This window comes from Pteropus vampyrus, unplaced genomic scaffold, assembly GCF_000151845.1.
Source record: "Pteropus vampyrus isolate Shadow unplaced genomic scaffold, Pvam_2.0 Scaffold70, whole genome shotgun sequence".
Taxonomy (NCBI): Eukaryota; Metazoa; Chordata; class Mammalia; order Chiroptera; family Pteropodidae; genus Pteropus; species Pteropus vampyrus.
Genome location: NW_011888851.1, coordinates 7,959,551 through 7,983,678, shown reverse-complemented (window position 1 = coordinate 7,983,678; position 24,128 = coordinate 7,959,551). Strand labels below are relative to the sequence as shown.

The following is a 24,128-nucleotide window of genomic DNA, read 5'->3' as shown; positions in this document are numbered from 1 at the left end:
ACCTCATATAACTCGATTCATCAGGCACTGTATACCCATGAAGTAAGACTACTGGCTGCATTCCAACCTTACAACAGATTAATCATAAATCCGAGCGTCGGGGTCCCTTATCCGCGCTGAGCCTCAAAGATAAGAGGAACGCCGGGACAAGAATAGCTTCCTCCGGCTACTACAGAGCGGACTCCGCCCGCACCTGCCGCGCGCCAATCACAGGCCCGCGCACAGGGACGCAAGCGCCATGACCGTGAGCGGGGCCTCGGCTGTAGCGGGTTTCTTCCGACCTGCGGGCCTGATTGGCCTTTCGGAGATGACGTAGGCGGCCGCTTTGGCCTATGGCAGCCGAGCCCGCTGGCCGGATGGGGTTGGAGGAAGTGGTATGGACGAGATGATCCCGCAATGCAGAGGAGCCGCGGAGCACAGTGCAGGTGACGCTCGTCGAGCTGTGGCTGTTGCTTCTCGTTCCTCTGAGTACCAGGAAGATGACACGCTTCGCTCTGACTTTTGTCCGGCAGTGAGTATTGCTGTCGCAGAGTGCCTTTCTCTCCTCTTCAATGAGTGTGTTTTGGAGTAGGTGAAGTACCGTTGATCTGTCGCCCTTTCTTTTTCTGCTTGCTCATCCTTCGGAGAGTTGGCTGGGACGGGCTATTTTCTAGCTGTTTTCGTACGTGTTATATCATTTCGACTCTTCCTTCCCCCAGCGACACTTAGCGAGGAAGGGAGGCAGGTGTCAAATATCATTACCTCCGTTTTACAGATGAGGAGAGTCAGGTCTGGATAAGTAAATGATCAAGGTTCCCAGCTACTTGATGCCTGAGCTAAAGCTGAAGAAAGACAACCTTGTCTTCGGACTTCTATATGCACCGTGTTAATTTCCAGCTGATTCCGAAGAATTTGCAGAATAGCTCGCCCAAGCCTGTTATTTGTGATCCTGGCTGCCTTCCCCTTTCTCCGTCTCTGCTGTTCCCCCTTGTTTGTCTTGGGGACTACCCCACGGACGTGTATCTGAGATTTATTTCTTCCCTCCAGAGGTTACATTACTGGAAGAGGAAAAACAGCCTTTGCCTGCGTCTCAGTCGACCACATCACCCGAACAAATATTTTTATCGTTAACATTACACGGAGCAAAATGCTGAAATGTCTTTATGTCTCTTTTTCCTTCTCAACACTTATTTGGCAGCTCTTCATGGGAAGTGAAATGAGGGTGGTTAGGAGCACAGATTTTTCAAGCAATATTGACCTAGGTAAGAATCAAGGTCTAGCTAGGAGTCTTGCAACCTGGCCTTCTGTTAACCGATTTAACCTTTCTTACCTCAGTTTCCTGATACATAAACCGGAGATACTGATAGTACCTACCTCATTGGGTTAGTGTGAGAATTAAATGGGAGAAAGGTAAAGTTTACAGCACAATGGTAGGGAAGAAATATATATGAGAATTAAATAACTTCTCTTTCTATAAGGACAGCTCTAACAAAAAATGTAGTTAATCCACAAATAAGTATGCATAGTTTATCAGAGCAGCATTTCGAATAGGTACTATGTGCCAGCAGACTGGGTTACACAGATAAATAAGATGCCATTTTTGACTTTATGGAACTCACAAGAAATACTAATATTATTTAACCTGGTCAAGCCTACTTTAATTCTATCTTTTTTGTCCTGTTGTTCTTTTATAGGAAGATAATCTTGGGAATCATCTGAAATTGTCCTTTCAGGATTCACAGGATTTTAATGACTAAACTAGAAATTGAGTTCCTCTCTATCTCTTCTGCCTTACCCCTCTTCATTTTATAGAATGCTTTATCACCTTGTATGACCAATTAAGGTCATACAGCTAATCAGTAATGAAACAGGAATTAGAATCCTAATTGCCTTTTCTTTGAATATTAGAGCGTTTTCTGGCTCCCTTGACCCAGCCAGCACAGTGTCTGACATATAATTGAAGCTCAGAAGTTGTAAGAAATTTGGATTAAACCAACCCTTGACAAATCAGGTGATCCCTATTTAGATTCTTAATGGACAATAGTCATGTGAATTTTTATCCCTTCTCTGATTCTTAAAAAAGGCTTGATTTTTAAATTGATTCCTCATAGAATAGCTATAGAAACCAATTTAAAAATGTCTTAATAAATGCCAGGCACTGTTATAATTAAATTCTGATAACAATCCAGTGAGGTAAGGATTGCTCCTCAATTTGCAGGTAAGGGAAAAAAAACAGAGGGTATGTAACTTGCTTAAAGTCACATGGCAGATTGGAGAGGCAGGATTTGAATCAAAGCAACATGACTCTACAGCCCATCCTCTTAACACTGAACTCTTCTACATCTTAAGTTAAAGACCAGTATTTGTAGATTGCTTGAATATCACCAGCCATTTTAGAGGCTACTTTTTATTTCTCTTAATGGAATTGTAAAGAGTGATAATAGTTTGTGTTGTTCTGTTTTTTTGTTTTTGTTTTTGTTTTTTTTGGGAAAGTGGAATGAAAGTGTTGAAATAATGAATAGTGTCTGAACTATCTTTTCTCCTTCAGAATTCTTAAAGCTAAAATTGATGATTCTTTAGGGAAAAAATGATTTCAAACTTGATTGATAATCACCCTAGTTATATGTAATGACTATTGGAATTAGCAAAATTCTATTATTCAGCACAATTTGGGAATAGGCACTGGAGTTTTGTTACCTGATTCTGTATAACTCTATAAGTTACTCAGACATCTTGAAATACTATGTTGGCATGATCAATATTTTATAAGAGTTCGATAATTTTATTGAGCAGTGCCTCTTTAAGTAATGCAAGAGAAAATTTTAAAAGCAATATCTTTAAGTTCAACCAAATCCTTTATGAATTTCGTGCTGTTACTATATGTGTTTACCTTTCTTCATCATACTTGAAAGTGAAATATCTTGTGTAACATTTTTGGAATAGAATGCCCAAGATTTCATACTTCAAGTCTACTATATTATTAAACTGTAACTTCTCATGATCTTATAGCACAGCATTGTTGAAAACTCTGGTATGTAGGTTGACATTTCCATCACCTTCACAGTACATTGAAGACCCTAGTTCCCTTGAAATGTTATTTGTAGGTGTTTGCAATCAGTTGCCTGCAAACCATCCGTTTCACTTCCATTTTTAACTAGCTCTTAAAACTTAAAATTATTTTTACAAACTAAATTTAATTTGAATGGTGTAAAGATGATGGGTTAGTAAACGTATTGATAACTGCAATATACAGATGATGTATATCAGCATCGTACACTCAAAACCTATGTAATTTTATTAATCAATGTCACCCTAATAAATTTAAGAAAATCGGTGGAAAAAAACCATATTAATAGCAAGACTGATGTTTTCCTTACTCTATTCTAACATCAGTTAACTCACTTTTTGTTGAATGCTAATCATTGTTCTGGTCTTAATAAAGCATGCAAAATAGATATTGGACCATCTGTAAACTTTTATAAAGATAATATGTAACTGTTACGTTACTGTGATATTTGTTTCCTGGGAATGGGGTTGATCCTAGTCTTTGCACCTAGAACTAACCTATATATAAATAAAAATATATCATGAGTTGTCTATTTTCTTCCCCTTCTCAAACATCAAGAGAAAGTCTTCATGTTACTAGCCCTTGAAATCTTCTATATTTTCAAGTGACTTAATTAGTGTAGAGGAATTAGGATAATTCATGATCAAATATCAGGTGAGGCTTTACATTTTCATGTGTGCTAAAACATATCTATTTTGAAAACTTACCTCAAATGTATACTAATTTCTCATGATTTGTTTCTTGTGGCACAGACTGAGTGCTCATCTGTTGAATTTGAATTCTTTAAAAGGATATGCTTGGGAAATTAAGCTTTCTGTATGATTTCTAAAGAAATGCCACAGAATATAAACTGAAGCTAACAAAATCAAATACCTTTTTAAGTGAAGAATGGTGTGATAATCTACAAAATGAATAACGCATATTTGTAGCCTATAAAGGGCTAGACTTCTTGGCAGAAGCATTTGGATTCTTGCATAGTCAGGAAGCATTTGGATTTTGATGGAGTTTGATGGACTTTGAGGTTTGATGGAGTTCCTTTCTGGATCCAAGTAGCTCCATCCCATGGGATTTTTTTTTTTTTTTTTAACGAGAGCTTTATTTAAACACATGTAGGTGTTATCAGCCTTCATAATAATCAGGGAAATACAAATTAAAATTAAGGTGAGTTAAACTGTTCAGGTGTCTGGCACTAATCTAAAGTCCTTATACTACTAAGTGGTGGTGAGGATGTGGAACACTGTAGAGTGGTATAAATGGGTATAATTGCTTCAGCATTATCTGATGAAGCTGGATATTTGCATACCCCATGGTCCAGCAATTCTAACGCTAGGTATATATCACGAGGCATGGTGAGCAAATTTTAATTAAAAGGCCAGATAATAGTTTAGGCTCTGTAGGCTCTACAATCTGAACTGCTCAGCTCCACTATTATAGTGTGAAAGTAACCATAACAATAAATCAACAAATGAGTGTGACTGTATCCCAATAAAACTTTGTTTACCAAAAGAATTATTTGCCAATCTTTGGATGGTTCTCAAACATAAGCATGCATCAGAATCACTTGGTGGGTTTATTAAAACACTGATTGCTGGGCCCCAGCCTCTGAATTTATGATTCAGTGTGGGGCCCAAGACTTTGCATTTTCCACCAGTTTCCAGGCAATGCTAGAGATACTGGTTCAGGGACCACACTTTGAAAACTACTGCCCTAGAGAATATGATCCACTGTGTACAAACATATTTATAGCAGCATGGCCCCAAACTGGAAACACTCTAAATGTCAACAATAGACCATATAAATAGATTTTGATAAATTCTTACAGTGGAGTATTACACAGTAATGAGAATATAAGGAGCACAGCCGCATTCAACAATATTAATGTCTTAAAATTTTGAACAAAAGAAACAATATGCAGAAGACTACATAGTAAGCAATTCATTGTAAAGTTCAACAACAACTAAACTAATCCATGCTCTACGTGTGGTGGGGAAGCTATGAGGAAAGGCAAGCAAATGAGCATCCGAACGTCCAGGTAATAGATCCCTTGGAAGGGGGGCGGGGGAGTGAAAGGATATTGTGATTGGAAAGGGATCTAGGAGGCTGGCAGTGATCTGTTAACTTGGGTAGTGTTATATGGGTGTTGGCTTTATAGTTATGTTATTTGTTATGTGTTTATTTCACAGTTTTTAAAAGATTAAAAAATGTATTAAGTTAAATCTTTGATTTCTATAAAACTCCTTCCAAAAATGACCTATAAATAGAAAGGACTATTGAGTGCTTACTAAAAGCCAAGCAGTATTCTAAGCACTTTACCTGTATTCACTCAATTATCACAAGAGTCCTGTGAGATAGATTATTACTAGTTTCCTTTGACGGACGAGGAAACTGAAGTACTTGAGCTAAACCAAGCTTGTTAAGTGTGAAACCAAAGCAATGTATCTGAGCCTGATATATGGCAATGGAGTTTACTTTAAAGATTTTCACCTCTCATTGACATAGAAGGATATACATGTGGGCTGTAGACATTTGATTCCAAATGAGGAAATAACTTGTTTTGAAGAAATCTGTTTACTATTTTTACCACCCATTCCCTATTCTACGTGTAGTGTCCACAAAGAACAAGCCAACTCCTTTCTCAAGGGCAGCCACTGACCATCTCTGTGTCTCCAATGCCTAGCACTGTACTTATCACACAGAAAGCTCAATGAAGTTTCACTGAATTCTCCTTGATAGCTTTTCGTGTATGTGATGATGGCGTTTACTGTAGTTCTTTCCTGTCATTCAGTTTTATCCATATTCCGCTGCCTCCTTCACCTTCAAGTCTCAATTGATGGTTAGTTTGTGACAAAGTTTCCAGTCCTTTCACCTTTCTGGTTGCTTCAAAAAAAAAATTTTTTTTTTTTAATTCTTAAAAATTTATTACCCAAACCTCAGTTCTTCAATGTGGTCTTTAAGATAGTTATCAGCACTACAAATGGAACAGCTGAAGACCTAGGACCTAGGAGAAGGCAGGGGATCTGAGGGTTTGTGCTCTTCTTTCCCACTCCGTTTGCAGTCTGTGTGCTTGCTCATTCAGCCCAGCGATGAATGGACTGACTTTCACATTTTGTTCCTGCTGCCTGTGAAAGATGCTTTGGTCACCATACTTATTTTAATAAGAATATTTAACAACAACAACAACAACAAAATATATATATACATGTATGTTTTTAAATAAAATATTCCACCTGCGCAACTCACTTAAGATTTGTGATCTATACATTTTAATTTGGGCAGTTTGAAATTTTTAACTCATCAAGTTAGTGAATTAGATGATTGCAAATATTTAGAATAAATTTTATTGTATTCATTCAGTTTTATCTAATTTACTCAAATATTAGGTTAGATTAGGAAGTATGTTACAAGGTTCACATGCTATCTTTATGAATATCATCATTTTTCATCGTTGATTTTTTTTCACCTCAAAAATAAACTAATTTGGTAATGAAGGTTTATTTACTTATTTTGTCCTACTCTCTCTTTTAGTGGAGAAACAAGATTGAACAAGGAGAGAATAATTCAAGGTTGGTATACTATTATTTTAGCTCTGTCCTTTAGTGTTATCATGATCAGTGAGTTGACCAGATTTGGTAGGCCAGGGTGAACGGGGCAGCTCTGTATAGTGAGTTGGGATTACAGAATTAAAGCATCATAGTCACAGAAATATGATCGGAGCAGATAGTAACCAGGAGGAATGAGACTCTGAAGCGAACTGGATTTAAAGAATGCTACTCCACGTAGTTTGTGGGTAGCTTCAAAGTGGCCCAGGCAGCCGATTAAACCGTCTTAAAATATAATTGCTGAGACTTAAGATGATTTTATGTTTGGAAACATAAAATTTATTAGCTGGCATTAATGATATTTTTCTGCTAAAATATTTTCATTTTAATAGTAACAAAGAGGTTTAAAAAAGATAACTCCTTTTCTCACATGGGATGCTTACTTTATTTTGAACAGACTCTCCTTCCCTTGTGCTAATTTGGGCTCAGATCTTTTAATCTCCCTATGATTCAGCTGGTCTGGCTTTTAGAGAATATTTTGGTGAACTTTCAGCTAGACATGCTATTTCTGTATTGTGATTATAACAGCATTTTGTTTTATTTTTTGGTTAGAGACATCTGGAATTTGCAGAAACAATTTTCATATCCAGTGTGCCTAACTCCCTCTTCTAGAAACTAATAATTAAATGAAACTTTTTTATCGATGACAAGTGCCCCTCCCTGCCCCCACCCGTTATCTTTTAGACTTAGGTTCCTGACCACCCTGTCTTTTGCTACTGCTCATTTGTCTCATTTCATTAGAAGTCGACAATGGAATATAAATAAAAGTTTTTGTGTTCACACTTGCGTTTTTAGGTTTGTTTTTCTTTTTTTTTTTAACTCTGTAAGTTAGATGCTTAGTTCTTTAAGTTATAGCCTCTTTTTTTTTTTTTTTTTTTAAGCATTCAAGCTTATATTTCTAAGTACCATTTTGGTTGCAGACCTACAGTTTAGTATGTAGTAATTTCATATTACCAAATCTCAAATCCATTCTGATTTCTTCATTGACCTATGAGTTATTTAGAACTATTTTTTTAAATTTCCCAATGACTGGGCTTTTTTTCTCCTTCATCTCTTATGATTGACTTCCAGTGTAATTGCTTGTGTTCTGACAGAATGGTTTATTTGTTAATACTTCTTTGAAATTACTTAACATAGTCAGTTTTATAAATCTGCCATTGTATGCTTGAGCAAAATCAATGTTTTCTAATTGTTAGGTTTGGAGTTACATATTAAATAATCAACCTTGATTTTTTTGTTCTAATCTTTTATACTTTACTAATTTTGTAGATTTACTAATTTGCCTACATGACCTAAATACCAGGTTATGAATGAAATATGTTGAATTTCTGACTGTAATGGCAAATTTATCCTTTGATACCTGACATTCTAGTAATTTGTGCTTTGTATGTTCTACTTTCATATAGTTAGAGGCTACTTTTTTTAGGCACGTACAAGTTAAAAAATTGTTGTATCTTGCTAGTGAATTGGATCAATGATTATTATAGTGATCTTCCCAATTCTTCCTAAGACTTTTGTCATGAAACTCTCCATTTCTTGGAGTAATATAGCTACTCCACCTATTTTGGGATTGGATTTGCCTGGTATATATTTTTCTATCCCTTTCCTTTCCATTTTTCTATGTACTGATACCTAAGTGTTATTACCTCATAAATACTAGGTAGCTGATTTTCGTTCTTTAAAAAAAAAAAAAAACAACAACAATCTGTCTTTATTAGCAAGAATAGTCCTTTTATTTTATTCTGATTAGTGCTATGTTTGTTTGTTCGTTTTTTCCTTTGGTGTTCTGTTCTACCTTCTTTTTATAGTTTCCCTTTTCCTTTTTACTTTTATTAAGTGCTTATCTTTATTTTCCTTATCCAACCTCTTCTTACCTTCCCTACTGGCTTTGAAATAATAAACCATTTCTGTTCTTCCTCCCACCCCCCACTTCTGGGCTGTTCACAGCTCTCTTAACTGAAAAGCCACCCCTCCCTTGGGGGGGTGGTATGCTATCTTTTATTTTATCTTTTTTTTTTTAACAATTCAATGAGTTTTTTCCAATTATAGTTGACATACAATAATATAGTAGTTTCAGTTGTACAGCATAGTGATCAGAGATCGATATAATTCACAAAATGATCACCTCACTAAATCTAGTATACCTCTTCCTCCTTACATATTTATTGCAACATTATTGTTTTTTCTTTTGCTACACTTTATATCTCCATGTCTGTTTTGTAACTATCCATTTGTACTTCTTAGTCCCTTTGCCCTTTTTCACTGCCCCCCAACTCCCCTCCCATCTAGTAACCCTCAAATATCCTCTGTATCTATGAGTTTATTTCCATTTTTGTGTTTATTTTGTTTAGATTCCACATGTAAGTGAAATTATGCGATATTTGTCTTTATCTGACTTATTTCATTAGCGCAATACCCTCTAGGTTCATCAAGGCAATATCTTTTTCCATCCCCTTCCTTTTGGTCTGTGTGTGTCTTTTAATCTGAAGCGAGTCTTTTGTAGGAGTCTTGGTTTCTTATCCATTCAGTCACTCTTATCTTTTTTGTTGGAGCATTTAATTCTTTTCCATTTGAGGTACTTGTTGATATGAATGTAGTTATTACCATTCTTTATTCCTGTTCTTTCTTCTTAAAGAAGTCCCTCCAACATTGCCTGTATTACTGTCTTGGTGTTGATAATTTCCTTTAGCTTATTTTTGTCTGGGAAGCTCTTTATCTGTCCTTCAACTCTAAATGATAGCTTTGCTGGATAAATTATTCTTGGTTGTAAATCCTGGGTCTTCATCCTGTCGAATATTTTTTGCCAAGCCCTTCTGTCCTGCATAGTTTCTTTTGAGAAATCAGCTGCCAGTCTTATGGGTGCTTCCTTATAGGTAACTGCTTTTCTCTTGCTGCTTTTAAGAATCTCTTTTTGTATTTAACCTTTGGCATTTTAATTATATCGTGTCTTGGTGTGGGCCGCTTTGGGTTCATCCTTTTTGGGACTCTCTGAGCTTCCTGGGGTTGTACGTTTATTTCTTTCACCAGGTTAGGGAAGTTTTCCATCATTGTTTCTTCAAATAGCTCTTCAACTTCTCGTTTTCTCTTCGGTACCCCTATGACATGGATATATTTACATTTAATTGTGTCCTATAGGCCCCTTAAATTATTATTATAGCCTTGACTTCTTTTTTCTTGCTGTTCTGACTGACTGTCCATGGCTTCCCCATTCTCTATATCGGCGGTTCAGTCCTCTTCTTTATCCATTCTGTTTATTCTCTCTAATATATTCTTCATCTCAGATAATGTATTCTTCATTTCTGACTGTTCCCTTTTATAATTTCCATTTCCATTTTTGTTTTTTTATGTCTTTGTTAAAGTTCTCACTGAATTCATCTATATTTCCCCTAGGGCCATTGAGCATTTTTATAACCAGTGTTTTGAACTCTGCATCTGTTAGATTGCTTGACTCCATTATTCCTGGATCTCTGTTCTGTTCTCTTTGACTGAACTATTATTTGCTCTTTGTCTTCCCATTTTGGCTGCCTTTCTGTGTCTGTTTTATGTATTAAGCAAAGCTGCTAAGTTTCCTAGTCTTATTAGTGCGGCTTCGTGTGGTAGGTGTCCAGTGGCACAGTCCTGAAAGGGGTTCAGCTGCAGGCCAAGTTTAGCTTCAGCCTGTGCCCCTCCAGGGCCACCTATTAGGATTCAGCAAACAACCCACAGATGCTGTGCTTATAATTGCCTCAAGAGGTCATGCCAGAAGCTGAGGCCCGCTGTCACCAGTGTGAGTCTTGGAGTTGGCTCAGCAAGGAGCACTAGACTCACAGAGGACAACTGGATGTGGCTTGGGTGGGGCCGTGAGTTGGGGGAGGCGGAGTTTCAGGGAATCCTCTGGGCAGAGTGACCTCTGTTTCCCAGTTTGGTGACATCTCAGCTGTGACGTTGTTGCGTCTACACATGGAGCGGGGAGAGGGGACGTGGGGGCAGGAGGACTCAACAGAGGAACAATGGATACCACCGGCACTTCTGCTCAAGAGAGAGCCTCGCCTCCGGCCCTCACTCCGACAACTCGGTGTCCCCCTGTAAGTTCCTGGTGCCCCCTACCCAGCATGGGTGCTCAGAGTGATCAAATCCATCACGGCAAAAGTCTGCTTGCAGACACGGCCCCTTTAAGAGGCGTCCGAAGCTGCCGCTGCCATAGCCTCTGTCCCACTCAGCTGTTAGGGACTGGGCAGCCTCATGTCTTCATCCCCTCCTACATTCTACCATTGCAGAGTGATTAATTATTTCTCTCTCTAGTTGTAGTGCTTTTGTTCGTCTAGATCCCAGGCAACTTTCCTTGCTGTGTTCCATGTTCCTGTCACAACTTTGATTTGGTCACAAGAGGAATGAACAAAGCCTCTACCATCTAGGCCATTTTTTCTGAGAACCTCTCATTTCTGTTCTTTTAATGGTTATCTTTAAATTTTTACCGTTCATACCTAATAAAGTATAAGATTAATATTCCCTCTCCTGAAAAATACAAAGAACTTACTGTTTAGTATCTCAGTCCTATCCTTTTTTAAACCTAGGACTTAGCTATTATTTATTTAGACAGTGTTTGTTCAGATTTACATATATATTTACCAGTTTCTCTTAGCATTTTTTTTGTATCCCAGACCTTCATTCCCGAAGTATCTTCTTTGAAAGTTCCCCTAGTGTAGATTAGTTAATGGTCAAGATAGTTTCAATCATTTCTAGTCTAGACAATTATATTTTTATTCTGTTTAATCACTTTTAGTCTAGATATGCTAGGCTGACAGGTCACTTAGCACTTGCTGTTTTATACTATTGTTCTTGTTAAAAAGCCAAATGGTGTTCATGGTAGGTAATTCGTTTTTCTCTATAACTGCTTTTAAAATCTCTTTGATTTTTGTTATTCTACAATTTCCCTTAATATATCCACAAAAGATTTTTAAAAATTTATCCTGTTTGATGTACATTGTGTTTTCTTTATCTGTAGATTTCTGGAACATTCTCAGCCATAATCTCTTCATATTTCTTCTACCCCATTATTTTTTTTCTTTTTCTAGAGTTCCAATTAGATGTAAGTTAGGAATGCTTATTCTTTCTGTCGTTACTGTGCTATATTGGAGATGTTTCATCTGTATCCATGCTGCATTCTGGGTAATGACTTCAGGCCTGTCTTGGAGTTTACAAAGCATCCCTACAATTAGATCTCCCTTGATCCACTGAGGGATTTTTCCTCCCTCAGCAATTCATTTTTTCATTATTAAAAGATCTGTTTGGTTCTCTTGAAAGCTCTCTGGTTGTTTTTGATGACTTCTTGTTATTTGCTTATTTTTGTGGTTCTGCCTTTATATTTTAATCATAAGTTATTTTAGTCTGTATTTGCTGATTTCAAAGTCTGACGTTTTAATGGTTCTAAATCTGTTGCTTATTTTTTCTGTGCCTTTCATTCATGATGGAATGATTTCTTGTGTGTTAAGTCTTTGACTGAACTAAATTAGTAGAAAACTTGTTAGCCTTTATGAGAATGATTTGCTGTGATGAGGATTTGCATTTGATTTTACCACTGACCTGAGACTACATTTGCTTTCTTACAGGATTCCTGATTTGTAGGAATATTAGATTTAGTTCTTCAGTTCTCCTACCTTGCTGTCTCATGCAGCAGCGTGTTCCCCCCACCCCAGCAACCCATTTTCTCATTTTAATATTCAGGATTCATCTTGAGGGTTTTTGGTTGCTTTACTTTTCTCTTGGAGATTTTCTTTATATCCTGTGAGCCCAGGAATGCAACACACACACACACACACACACACACACACACACACACACACACACACACACACGCGCGCGCGCGCATGCACGCACGCACGCACGCACGCACACACGCACGCATGCACGCACACTTAGTTCTTTTGTAGTAGGAGGAGCCTTCAGAGTATTCTAATCAGCCTTCCTCCAGGAAGTGGTAATTCCAAAATGCTTTTTTAAGTGAAGAAGGAAAGAAGGGAGAGAAAATAATACAATATAGAACATTTGGACCATGGAGATAAAGAAGGAAAAAATTCCTTAGATGATGATCTTACCACCCAAACATAACATCTGAGTTGAGAACAGAAGATGAGAGCCAGCATTAATAAACTGTAGCTAATGAAGGGATGGGCAAATGTGAAAGAGGGGAAAACTTGAGACAGTTAAATTCTCATCATCATCTAATTCTCATTATGCAAACATTCTTTTGGGAAACATTTGAATACCTGAGCCTTTAGAGGATTATAGCTTAATTTTACTTGTTAGTTCTCTGACAAATTATATGGAAAAGTACCCAAGGAAATATTTCAATAAAATATGGATAAACACTATTTATATTCTCTTACATGTGACTTAATTTGCATTTTTGTATGTATGTATGTGTGTATGTGTGTGTGTGTGTGTGTATATATATATATATATATATCTTTGAATGGTATTGTTCTTTCTCCTAATACTACAGGGCAAGGAATAGATGAGTCTCTTTCAGAAACTGGATTTAAACAAGTAGCTGCTGCTGGTATATTTTTTAATAATGTGAAGTTTACTCATATTTTCGCCAGTGATCTCATAAGGACAAAGCAGGTAAGTAATTTAGAGTCTAGGTTTAGGCTGATGAACCAAAAGTCTCCATAGTTGTAACTTTGAAAAATCTGCTACCAAATTCTGTAGGAAATTAAATCACACACAAACATCACTCTCAACCCTCTCTTCCTGTTGACAGAACTTCTTTTTTTAAATTTAACTTTATTTTGGTTTGGTAATTATTAAATTAGAGTAGCTTTAGGGAAAATGTCTATCAAAATGTCTAAAAAAAGACATGGTGTCATGAGAGAGCCAAGCAGAAACAATAGACAGGAGAATTTAACCCACAAAGACATCAGATGTTGGAATTACTAGATACAATTAAAACAGACAAGCAATGTTACTATAAAGAAATAAAACGTGTTTGAAATATCTTTAGGGAACAGATTGCTATAAAAACAACATTAGAGGTTTTAAAAATAACCAAAGCAGCTTCTAAAAGCTCAGTGGAAGGAGACTTTTGTGACAACTATAAGGGAATAACAGAGTTGGAATTTAGCCTCCCCCTGTAAACAGCTAGAAAACATGACAAAATTTGTGAAACAACTTTTGCAGACATTGGACTTCAGGTAGTGTGGATGTATGATCCCCAAATGAAGTGGACACTGCTTCAGCTGGAAATCCCGGAGAACCCTAGGGATTCTCCGGGATTTCCAGCTGAAGCAGTGTCCAGACTCTGGTAGGAGAAGCCAAATAGAATCCAGTGGTATCAGTGAATTCAGGAGACAAAGCTTGGAATTTGGGATGGTTAAATAACTTAACTGTGGGGCAGAGTACTGGGAGAGAGAGCTGCACAGAGAAAGAACTCTAGAAATATGTATAAGGATCTCCTTAAATCTTTGATAGACTATTAATCTGTGCATGTATAGGGTGAAACTGCATGAAGCCAAGCAAAACACAATGTCAGAGGAGAGAGTAATTGCTGGGGAGTTGTAAGCTGAACAATTCCTAGAGTTCACATGGTGTAGGAATCAATTTGAGTTCTCACCAGCCAAAGTAGAGAGATTTCATTGAATACATAGAGCATATGGTAGAGATGTCACAAAGGTTACACCTTAATCATGAGGCTAAACTATCCTTAGAGGAACATAATGAGGAGAGCAATAGAAGATATAAAAAAAGAACCAAATTCATCTTCCAGAGATAAAAAATATAATATTCTGAAATGAAAATTTCACAGGATGGGATTAACAGCAGATTGGACACTAGAAGAAGAGGTCAGGGAACATGAAGATATAGAAAGAAAAAAAGACTAAAAAAAGGAAAAACGGTCTCAGTGAAGTGTAGGACAATGAAATTTAATATACATGTAGTTGAAGTTTCAAAAGAGAAGTGGGAGTGAGAGATGAGTATGAAGATAAAAAATATATATATTATGAAGAAATAATGACTTAAAAAATTCCAGATATTTATCCAGTGAAAATACTTTGAAAAATTAAGGCGAAATAGACTTTTTCTCTCAAGCAAAAGTTGTGGGACCTAAAATAAACCCACACTTATATGGTCAATTGTTTTTGAGGGTTTTTTTTGTGGTGGGGCGGAGTGGGGGGCTCAGTTGAGTTTTGGCAAAGGTGCTAGGGTAATTCAGTGGTTTAAAGGGTAGTCTTTTCAATAAGGGGTGCTGAAACAATGGGCTATCCATATGGATCAACATAAACTTTGAGTCTTACCTCACACAAAAATTAACTTGCAATTGATCATAGAACAAATCTAAAAACTAAATCTATAAAACTTCTATAAGAAAACACAGGAGAAAAATCTTTATAAAGGTTTCTTAAGACAAAGCACTAGAATTCTTTCAACTCAGTAATTAGACAAACACTTCACTTTAAAAATGGGTGAAAGGTCTACAGCCATGCCACCCTGAATGTACTCAATCTCGTCTGATCTCAGAAGCTAAGCAGGGTCGGGCCTGGTTAATACTTGGATGGGAGACCACCTAGGAATACCAGGTGCTACAGACATTAAAAAAAAAAAGTAAAAAGTAAAAATGGGTGAAAGATTTGAATTTGACCAGGCACTTTGTAAAAGAAGATACATAGAAGGCCATAAACAGAAATAAAATATGCTTAGCATAATCATAGCAAATATAAATTAAAACCACAATGAGATGCCATTATACAAACATTCAAATGACTAAAATTAAGATGATAAAAGGATGTGGAACAACTAGAACTCATACATTGCTAATGAGAATGTAAAATGGAAGAACTACTTTGGAAAACAGTTTGACAGGTTAACATACACTAACTATATGATTTAGCAATTTCAGTCTCGAATTTATCCAAGAGAGATGAGAATACATGTCCAGACAAAGACTTGTATACAACTGTTTAATAGCAACTAATGGGCAAAGAGTAGAAACAAGCCATGTGCCCATTAGTAGGTGAATGGATAAATGAACTATTTATATGTTTATACAATGGAATACAACTTAGCAACAACATGGAGGAGTCTTAAAGGCATTATGCTGAGCAAAAGAAGCCAGACACAAAAGAGTACCTATGGTATGATTCCATTTAGATGAGACTCTGGAAAAGACTAATCTATTCTACATAAAGCAGATTGCCTGGGGCCATGAGTACTAAATTATAGATTAGATATAGCTGAAATAATCATTAGCTTATAGATAAATATAAGATAGTAACTGAAATATAGCACAGTGTGATAAATAGATTTAAAATAGGAGAGTTTAAAAGACATGAACATGATGAGGTCTAATATCTTTCAAAGGGAGGTATCAGAGAGAATGGAAAAGAGGCAATATTCAAAGAGGTCACTGTTGATAATTCTCCAGACTTGTTGGAAGATAAATGATCAGATCCAGAAAGTATAACAAATTCTTCAGGATAAATAAAAAGTAACTCACATCTACATTTACAACAAAATTGCAAAACTCCAAAGAATAAGAAAGAAAAACATCGTTTACTAAAGGCCAGTATTAGGCTATAAGCAAATTTGTCAGTATCAATAATTTCTTTAAGGTGTTGAGAGATAATAGGATTAACCTAGAGTTTTATACCTAGCAAAACATTTTCTAAGTGTAGGTGAAATGAAGACATTTCATACAAACAGGTTGTAAAGAACATTCAAAGGATGATTGAGGAAGGAAAATAATTCCTGAAAGAAGGTCCGAGTTTCAGAAAAGAATAGTGAGGAAAGAAACTGCTAAAGGTTTAGGTATATATGTATGACTATTGACAAATAAAACAATAATGATGATAATTTAACTTGTGGGGAGGGGGTCAAATTATAAGGCAGGTTTTAGATTTAAATAATTTCCAGTTTTACAAATACAGTGTCTCTTGTAGATCAAAAATAACCAGATGCATGATGAGAAGGAAATTTGAAAATGAGCAAAAATGGAAGACAGCAGAAACAGAAACAGGAATTATTTAATAACAGGAGTTATTAGATGTAGGCTTTGAAATAACCATTTAACGCAGAGATAAAAGCCATTGAGAAAATCAGTGGATTACTGGAAACTGTAAGCAAGAATCCAATACAAATTCTAGAACTGAAAATATAACTGAAATTAAGTCTTAATGGATGCGTTTAATAGCAATTTAGACACACCCAAATGGAAAGTTGATGAACTAGAAGCTTTTATGTAAAGGACCAGATAATAAATACTTTAAGTTTTGTGGACCGTATGGGCTCTGTCACAGCTATTCAACTGCTGTTGTCCTGTGAAAGCAGCCATAAACAATACATAAATGGCTGTGTTCTAGTAAAACTTTATTTACAAAAACAAGTAATGTTCTGGATTTGGGCTATAGGCTGACCTCTGAACTAGAAGATAGTTTATAAGGAAATATGAAAATCTGACATGAAGAGACAAAGGACGAGCAGTACAAAGAGAGGCAACTTTTGCAAAGGAAAATTATTTCTAGTTCTTTTTTATTCACTAAGAAGGCATGTATTGTTTTGATGATTTGGCCAGAATAATTGTTTTTATGAGAAACAGTTGTCTTTTGATTTTCAGACCGTGCATGGGATTTTGGAGAAGAACAAATTTTGCAAAGATATGACAGTAGAATATGATTCAAGACTTCGAGAGAGAGTAAGTAACTTACATATTCTTTATCGTAAATTATTAATAACCACATCAGTTTATCACATGGCTAAAAATTAAATGCCTTCTTGCTAGGAATATGGAAACAGCTAACATCTGTTAACAATCTATGATTCAACAGTCACTGTTACATACTTTCATAGATAGTATCTTATTTAATTATTAAAATCATATGATTTACATCTTAAATTGTAAAAGCAAGATATACTCATAAGAATTTAACACAGTACAGCAGAGTTTAAAAGTGAAAAGTTCTCTCCCTCGGCCTCCCAATCTTACTCCTTGATTATAAGCATAAATACCCATTTTATATACCAGAGATGAATCTTTCTGAAACTGAGATTTAGCTAAAGCCATACAACAATTTCAAATCTGGAGATTTGACTCTAAGTCTCCTCCTAGAGCAGTATTCTTATTATGGTCTATAACACTGACCTATATAAGCTGGTCGATATCCCTGTCAGCGCTGTGATTTCTTCTATACCTGGACAGAAATGTAACAGAATAGCTAGGGCATCTTTAAAGAATTTCTTTTCTTAACTTGGATGTGTTCTCTGTCATAGTTCAACATATATACTAGAGCTCCAGCGTAAATACTGCTTGGAAAGGGTTGTTCTGTGCCGGAGAACCAGTGCTCCAAACGAAAACATTCTGAGTTCAGTGAAACACTGAACAGGGCCTGTCATCACATGGCAGGAATGTTATCAGACTGGGCCATCTCATCTTTTCTCCTTCTGTGTTCTCTCCAAGTAATTTCATCCTCCCTTATGATTTCAGTTAATGGGCTGACGATTTCCAAAGAGGTGTTTTAACAGATTTCTTACGTAAGCTGCACACTCACACATGAAACTGCTGCCCGTTAATATCTGTTTGAATGCCTCACATCTACTTTCAGCTCAGGGGAGTGAGAATTTTCTCTACCTGACGCCTGCTTTATCCAGTTGCCTAAACCGTTCATTCTTGACTTCATTGTCTCTGACACTGTACTTCGAATTATCATCTTGTCACTTCTACCTCTAAATAGTTCTTGAATCCTTCATTTCTCTGCAAACTCACTGTTGCCATCCTATTGAAGGTCAGTGTCATCTGTCACCTAGATCACTGGAACAGTGATTCTCCTGTTTTCACTGTACCCCCTTTGCTAATCCAATTTCTACACTGCAAGCCAGAGTAATCTTTGGAAAATTTGGTTGCTATGCCCCTATATAGAGCAGTTCACTACTTCTCTTTTATCTTCAAAGATTGTCCAAGGTCTTAGCTATTCCTCACATGCTGTGAGATCTGATCTGTTGCCTCCATCTCTGTCCTTCCTTGGCCCTGGTGCCCAGTCTTAGTAATAATATGAGGTGAACATTTACACAATGTGCACCACATTTTAGCACTGTTCCAAGCACTGCAGGCTTATTAATCTTCACAACAACTGATGGGGTGAAGATTTAAAAACTTCAGTTTTAGTCCTCATTTTACAGGTGCGGAAACAAAGGCACACAGAAGTTAAGTCCATGCCCGGGGTCACAGAGATCGTTCGTGGTAGAGCTCAGATTAAAAATCGAAGCTGTCTGGCTCTGGTGTCCATGCTCTGGGCTACTAATCACATGCCTCTCAAGGACCTTCTTGAGGTGCCCAAACACTCCATACTCTTTCCTTACTGAACTTCTGAATCCGCATCTGGATTACTTGCTCCCTATGCCTGGCCCACTTCCACTCACCCCCAGGCTTTGGCCTTCTGTGATTCCCCAAGTCCAGATGAGGTGTCTGTGCTGTGCGTGTCTGTGCTCAGTGTTTCCCTCTGTCATGGCACTTTTCCACTAGTGTTCCTGGGTTAGTATCCCCCGACCCTGTGATCTCAGCAGGGGCGGCGAGCCACGGGTCACCCTGCTCTCCTTCACTGCTGTGGCACCATTTCCTAACACGCTTTAGTGTAGTGTTTGAAATATTTAACCAATAGATGTTTTTATTCTTAAAAAAGTGAAAAGTGATGATTATTAATGTTCTTCATTGTAATAGAGGTTGCTCCAGATATAGTTGATGATGTAAGAACTTTTGGACTTGAGGATTATAAGAGCACCTGGCAAAATGTGCATATACCCTTTTTAAAAATAATATTTTACTATTGAAATCTATCCGATGGTGGTGTTAGAATCTTCTGGTGTCATCGATGTAAACCATAAATAATTATTTGTCTCTTTGCATATTTTACTATGCAAGTAATCCATTATCATTGTGGGGAATTATCAGTTCAGAGGAGATATCATTAAGTAGAAGAAAACCATGCTTCTTCCTGGGGTGGTTGTTTTAAATTTGTCATAAACTTGTACTTAATTGTTGTATTGCAAATTCATTGGAGGCACTTTTTGTCCATTGGACCATTTCAGAAATACGGGGTTGTAGAAGGCAAGGGACACAGTGAGCTAAGGGCAATGGCCAAAGCAGCTGGAGAAGAATACCCTACGTTCACACCACCTGGAGCAGAGACTTTAGACCAGGTATGTAGCCTGTTGACTGATGAATTTCCTAATGTCACAGTAGCTGCAGTCTGACCTTTTTGTAAATTAGATATTTCTGAATTTCAGCTAAGCAGTTTGAAAGTTGTTCGGTTCGTGAAATAACTCTTTCTGATGTCAATTTTTAAAAAGCTATCCTATCTTTTTAGTTGACTGTTAAGTTGACAGCCATAACTGATAATGGATTTAAAGGACGTGTGTTATTAGGTGTTAACCATTAAGAAAACTCTTTGAATATGAAGCAATAACTTCAGTAATGGTAGTCAGTAAAGCAAGTGTGTGGTGCTTTCAAGGAGAATGATAGGCAAAACACTCGAGAGGCACAATAACTCAAGACTTGAAATTTTCAGGCCCCACTGCCTCTCTAACTCTGTAAGTGATGGCATCACCATGCTTGCATTCCTTTGGAGCATTCTGCTTTTGAATTGAAATAGTGGGGATTTTTATCCCTATTCTTCATTTTCACAATTTTGTTGTAAAGACTTTCTGTTAATTTATTAAAGGAAAGATATTTTTGTCTTTGTCATTCTAATTGAACTGAGTGTCAGATGTAGTTACTTCGTTAACACTATTTAAGGGCTTCTGTTTACTTGTGTATTTTCCTAACTAGATTCTGAGTGCTTTGAAGTCAGAAATTAGGAATTTTTTCTTACTCATTTTTGTCCCCAGTGTGCTTCCATAGTTTCAGAATTATGGTGGGTACTTACTAATGTCCGTGGAACTATTGATTGAGTGATTAGAAATATAGAGCTTCACCTGCTTAGGTAGTGCTAAGGTTGATATAGAAAAATCCAGTCAGTTATGTTTTAAGATAGTCATTAATGTCACTTTGTTTCACTTTTTCTCTCCTTCCTTCTTTGTAGGTGAAGATACGTGTAAAAGACTTTTTTGAATTTCTTTGTCAACTGATCCTAAAGGAAGCAGATCAAAAACAACAGTTTTCCCCAGGAACTGCAAGCAACTGTATGGAAACTTCTTTGGCAGACATTTTCCCTTTAGGAAAAAACTGCGCCTCCAAATTTAATTCAGACAGTGGCGCAACAGAATTAGTAGCCAATGTCTTAGTCGTGAGTCATAGTGCTTGCATGAAAATCCTGTTTGATTATTTTCTGACTGATCTTAAGTGTTCCTTACCAGCAACTCTGAGCAAATCAGACTTTACATCAGTCAGTCCCAATACAGGGATTAGTCTCTTTATCATAAATTTTGAGAAAGAAAAAGCTAAACCAACAATTCAGTGTGTTTGTATGAATCTACGGGATCATTTAAATGGAATGACTGAAACTCATTAAATGTATATGAAAATCTAACAATTTTGAGCCTGTAAGGGAGGGAGTGCCTTTGACTTTGTTTCCATCCTTTGCTAGGTAGATCTGATTTGGAAACGAATAAAACAGGTTATAACAGGTTATAAAGCTCAAATGGAATCATAGCCACATAAAACACTAATGAAAAACCATTTAGAATTATTTTTCTGAGTACAGTTGGCATTTTCGAGGATAATTTTACCACTTCGCTTAGTTATATCTCTGGGGTAGATGGATGAAAGAAATCAGTATTGCAAATCGGGGGATTAATAACCTGGTTATTTTGTTTCATTCTTTTTTATGTTATTTTTCTTTATTGTCTGAATAATCTAGTGTATTTTGTTGGCTCTTGGTAAGATAATGCATGTTTTGTACTATCTCAATCCTGTGCTCAGAAGAAGGAATTACTTATAATTCCCACTGCATATTTATAGTGACAACATGTTATATTTTAAAAGTTCTTTAAGTGAAAAATACTTTGTAAGGCAAAATGACACTAAATTTTTAATATAGAAATCAGCTGTTGGGATTGTTTACTCAGGTTTAAAATACGGATGAATGCAGGTTATGATTGTATAGCAGTCTGGTGAGGAAGAAGTTAAAGCATCACTTGATTTAAAAACATTAAAGTAGGAATCTGAGTAGGGGAAGATAAAGCTCTTCTCTAACCTGTCGTCTGAAGAATTTAGTTTGAAGAAGGCTCTAAAGAAAGCAAACAGTTACTGGTGTACTTCACAGTTACCTCAGAATAAGAGCGGGTGTTTCTTTGAAAAAAAAAAAAAAATGGTGCCCTAATAACCACAGCTGTGGGGTTTTTATGGAGGGTACAGATAACGTTGCCTCTATTTTCCACCAGATGGCACTGGAGAAAAGGGATTTTGGTTAACTTAATTTTGTATATATAATTGGACCTTCAAAGATCCTTGTCTAAATGAAGCAATGTTTTACATGTAGTTTGCTTTTCAGTTTTCATGTTGATGAATGCTGTGAATCTCAATTTATAAAAGAATTAACACTAAAGTTTCTCAATTAAGGCTAAAATCATGTATAGTCAACATTTACTTTGGACACTATTTGAATCATGTATAAAGTTGGGCATTATGCTGTTTTCAGTGTGTCTAGCACCACTAGTTTTCCTACCACTGTTGGAAGGAGCTTGTGGTTGAGTGCCAGAGGAAGTATACTGCAAATGAAAAAATTTGAAAAATAACCAAAAAGGATAAATGAAAAATGTCCACATTCCCCACCATCCAGAAGTAATACTCCCCCCATTTTAAATAACAGGTTGAGATGTAAGTAAAATTCCTTTCACTAGTTCTCACAGTCTTGTTCCTTTCTGGTACTCTACAGAGGCATCCACCACAATGAGTCTGTGTATACATTCATCCTTTATGTTTTTACCCGATATCATAAGGGAATGGTATTATTTTGGTGTTTTAAAAATGTATGTAAATCTCATCAAACTGTCCGTATCCTTTATTTTCACTTGTTATATCTATGTTGATTTGTATACATTTACTTATCACCACTGTATTCTATTGAATAAATATGATACCCTTTGTTTATTCTCATATTAGTGGACATTTAGGTATATTCAGCATTTTCCTATAAAAACAGTGCTGCAAGGAACAGCCTTTTGCATCTCTCATTATGCTGTGTCGTAAAAAATGGACACCTCCAGTTTGGCGTGAACTTAATGGTTCTTCAAAATGGCTGTACTATTTTCCAGGCTCACTACAGCATTCAAAAGTTACTATTTTCTACATCTTTGTCAACACCTGCTACTGTCCTATGAAATTTTGTTTGATGAGTGAAAAAATATTTTAATGTGCTTTTCTGCGATTTCTAATGAGTCTGGGTATTTTTTTTTTTTTTCATGTGTGTGCTGACAGGATTTCTTCACTGGTAAATCACAAGTATACTTTGCCTGGTTTTCTCTTGGGCTGTTTTGTTTTTTTCTTGGTGAGTCGCAGGAGTAACATTAAAATAACTTTCAGTTTATTTGCCTTTTACATGTTTATCATGTGTTTTTTTCATATAAGTGCTTTTTAATATTTAAGTCAAACCTATATATCTTGTTTTTTGTGGTTTGTGAGATTTGTTTTGGTGTCTTTAAGAAATCTTATCTACCATGTTTTCTATAGTAATCTTTTTTCTTATAGTTTTAGAGGACTTTTTGAATGTTAAGTCTTTATCTGGAATTTATTTTTGTATGATATAAGGTCAGGATTCAATTTTATTTTTTTTCTCATGTGGTGAAAGTTACCTAACACCACTGTTAAGAGCCTTTCCTTTCCTAGTCGATTTGTGGTTCTACTCTGTCATACGTACCCATATTTGCTAGTCTGTCTGTGGACTTTGTTCTGTTTTACTGATCCATGTAGTCCCATAACAATATCATAGTTACTGTAGATTTGCAACTATCTTGTAGGGTGAGTACCCCCTCTTTTTCATTTTTATAGTCGTCTAGCTATTTGTGCACCCTTATTCTTTAATATACATTTTAGAGCCAATCGATCAATTTCCAGAAAAATTCTGTTGCATATTTAATTGGAATCACATGCATTTGTTCATTTATCTAGTTGTAAATATTTTTTGAGCATGGCATACACATGCCAGGCTATTACAAGAACTGCAAATATATAGCAGTAATCAAAAAATAGACCAAGTCCCCATCCTTGTGGAACCCCATATTCTGTCAAGGAAGACACATAAATATATAACATGTCAGAGTGTGGTCAGTGCTGAGAAAAATGAAGCAGGGTAAGGGGAATTGAGACTGGAGAGAGGGATGCTGTCTGCTTTATTTAGGGCAACAACAGGACTTTCTAAGGTGATGTCGGAGTGCTGAAGGACGTGAGCGAGCTCTGCTGATCTCTGGGAAGAGAGCAACCCAGACAGGTGTAGAGAGCAGATGCCCTGAGGAGGCCTCATACTTTGCATGTTTGACCTGTGCAAGGGGAGTTGGAGGAGTAATAAGAGGGAGGGCAGAGA

At 36.5% G+C, this 24,128-nt stretch overlaps 1 protein-coding gene and 1 pseudogene across 1 annotated transcript; both read left to right on the top strand.

The window, feature by feature from the left end:
* The first annotated feature begins 341 nt into the window (after positions 1–341).
* TIGAR (TP53 induced glycolysis regulatory phosphatase) lies at positions 342–22,763 on the top strand. Its single transcript, XM_011361803.2, has 6 exons — positions 342–511; positions 6,572–6,609; positions 13,127–13,248; positions 17,234–17,311; positions 19,699–19,809; positions 20,691–22,763. The coding sequence occupies exons 1-6, from the start codon at positions 480–482 to the stop codon at positions 21,117–21,119; spliced, it is 810 nt and encodes a 269-aa protein (XP_011360105.1). The 5' UTR covers positions 342–479; the 3' UTR covers positions 21,120–22,763.
* On the top strand, positions 15,094–15,212 carry LOC111740943 (annotated as a pseudogene).
* Positions 22,764–24,128: the final 1,365 nt, after the last annotated feature.

Coding starts and splice junctions, on each gene's coding strand:
- TIGAR (XM_011361803.2), top strand. CDS start 480: ATGACACGCTTCGCTCTGACTTTTGTCCGGCA. Junction 512..6,571: donor GCTCTGACTTTTGTCCGGCA/GTGAGTATTGCT, acceptor TCTCTCTTTTAG/TGGAGAAACAAGATTGAACA. Junction 19,810..20,690: donor GAGCAGAGACTTTAGACCAG/GTATGTAGCCTG, acceptor CCTTCTTTGTAG/GTGAAGATACGTGTAAAAGA.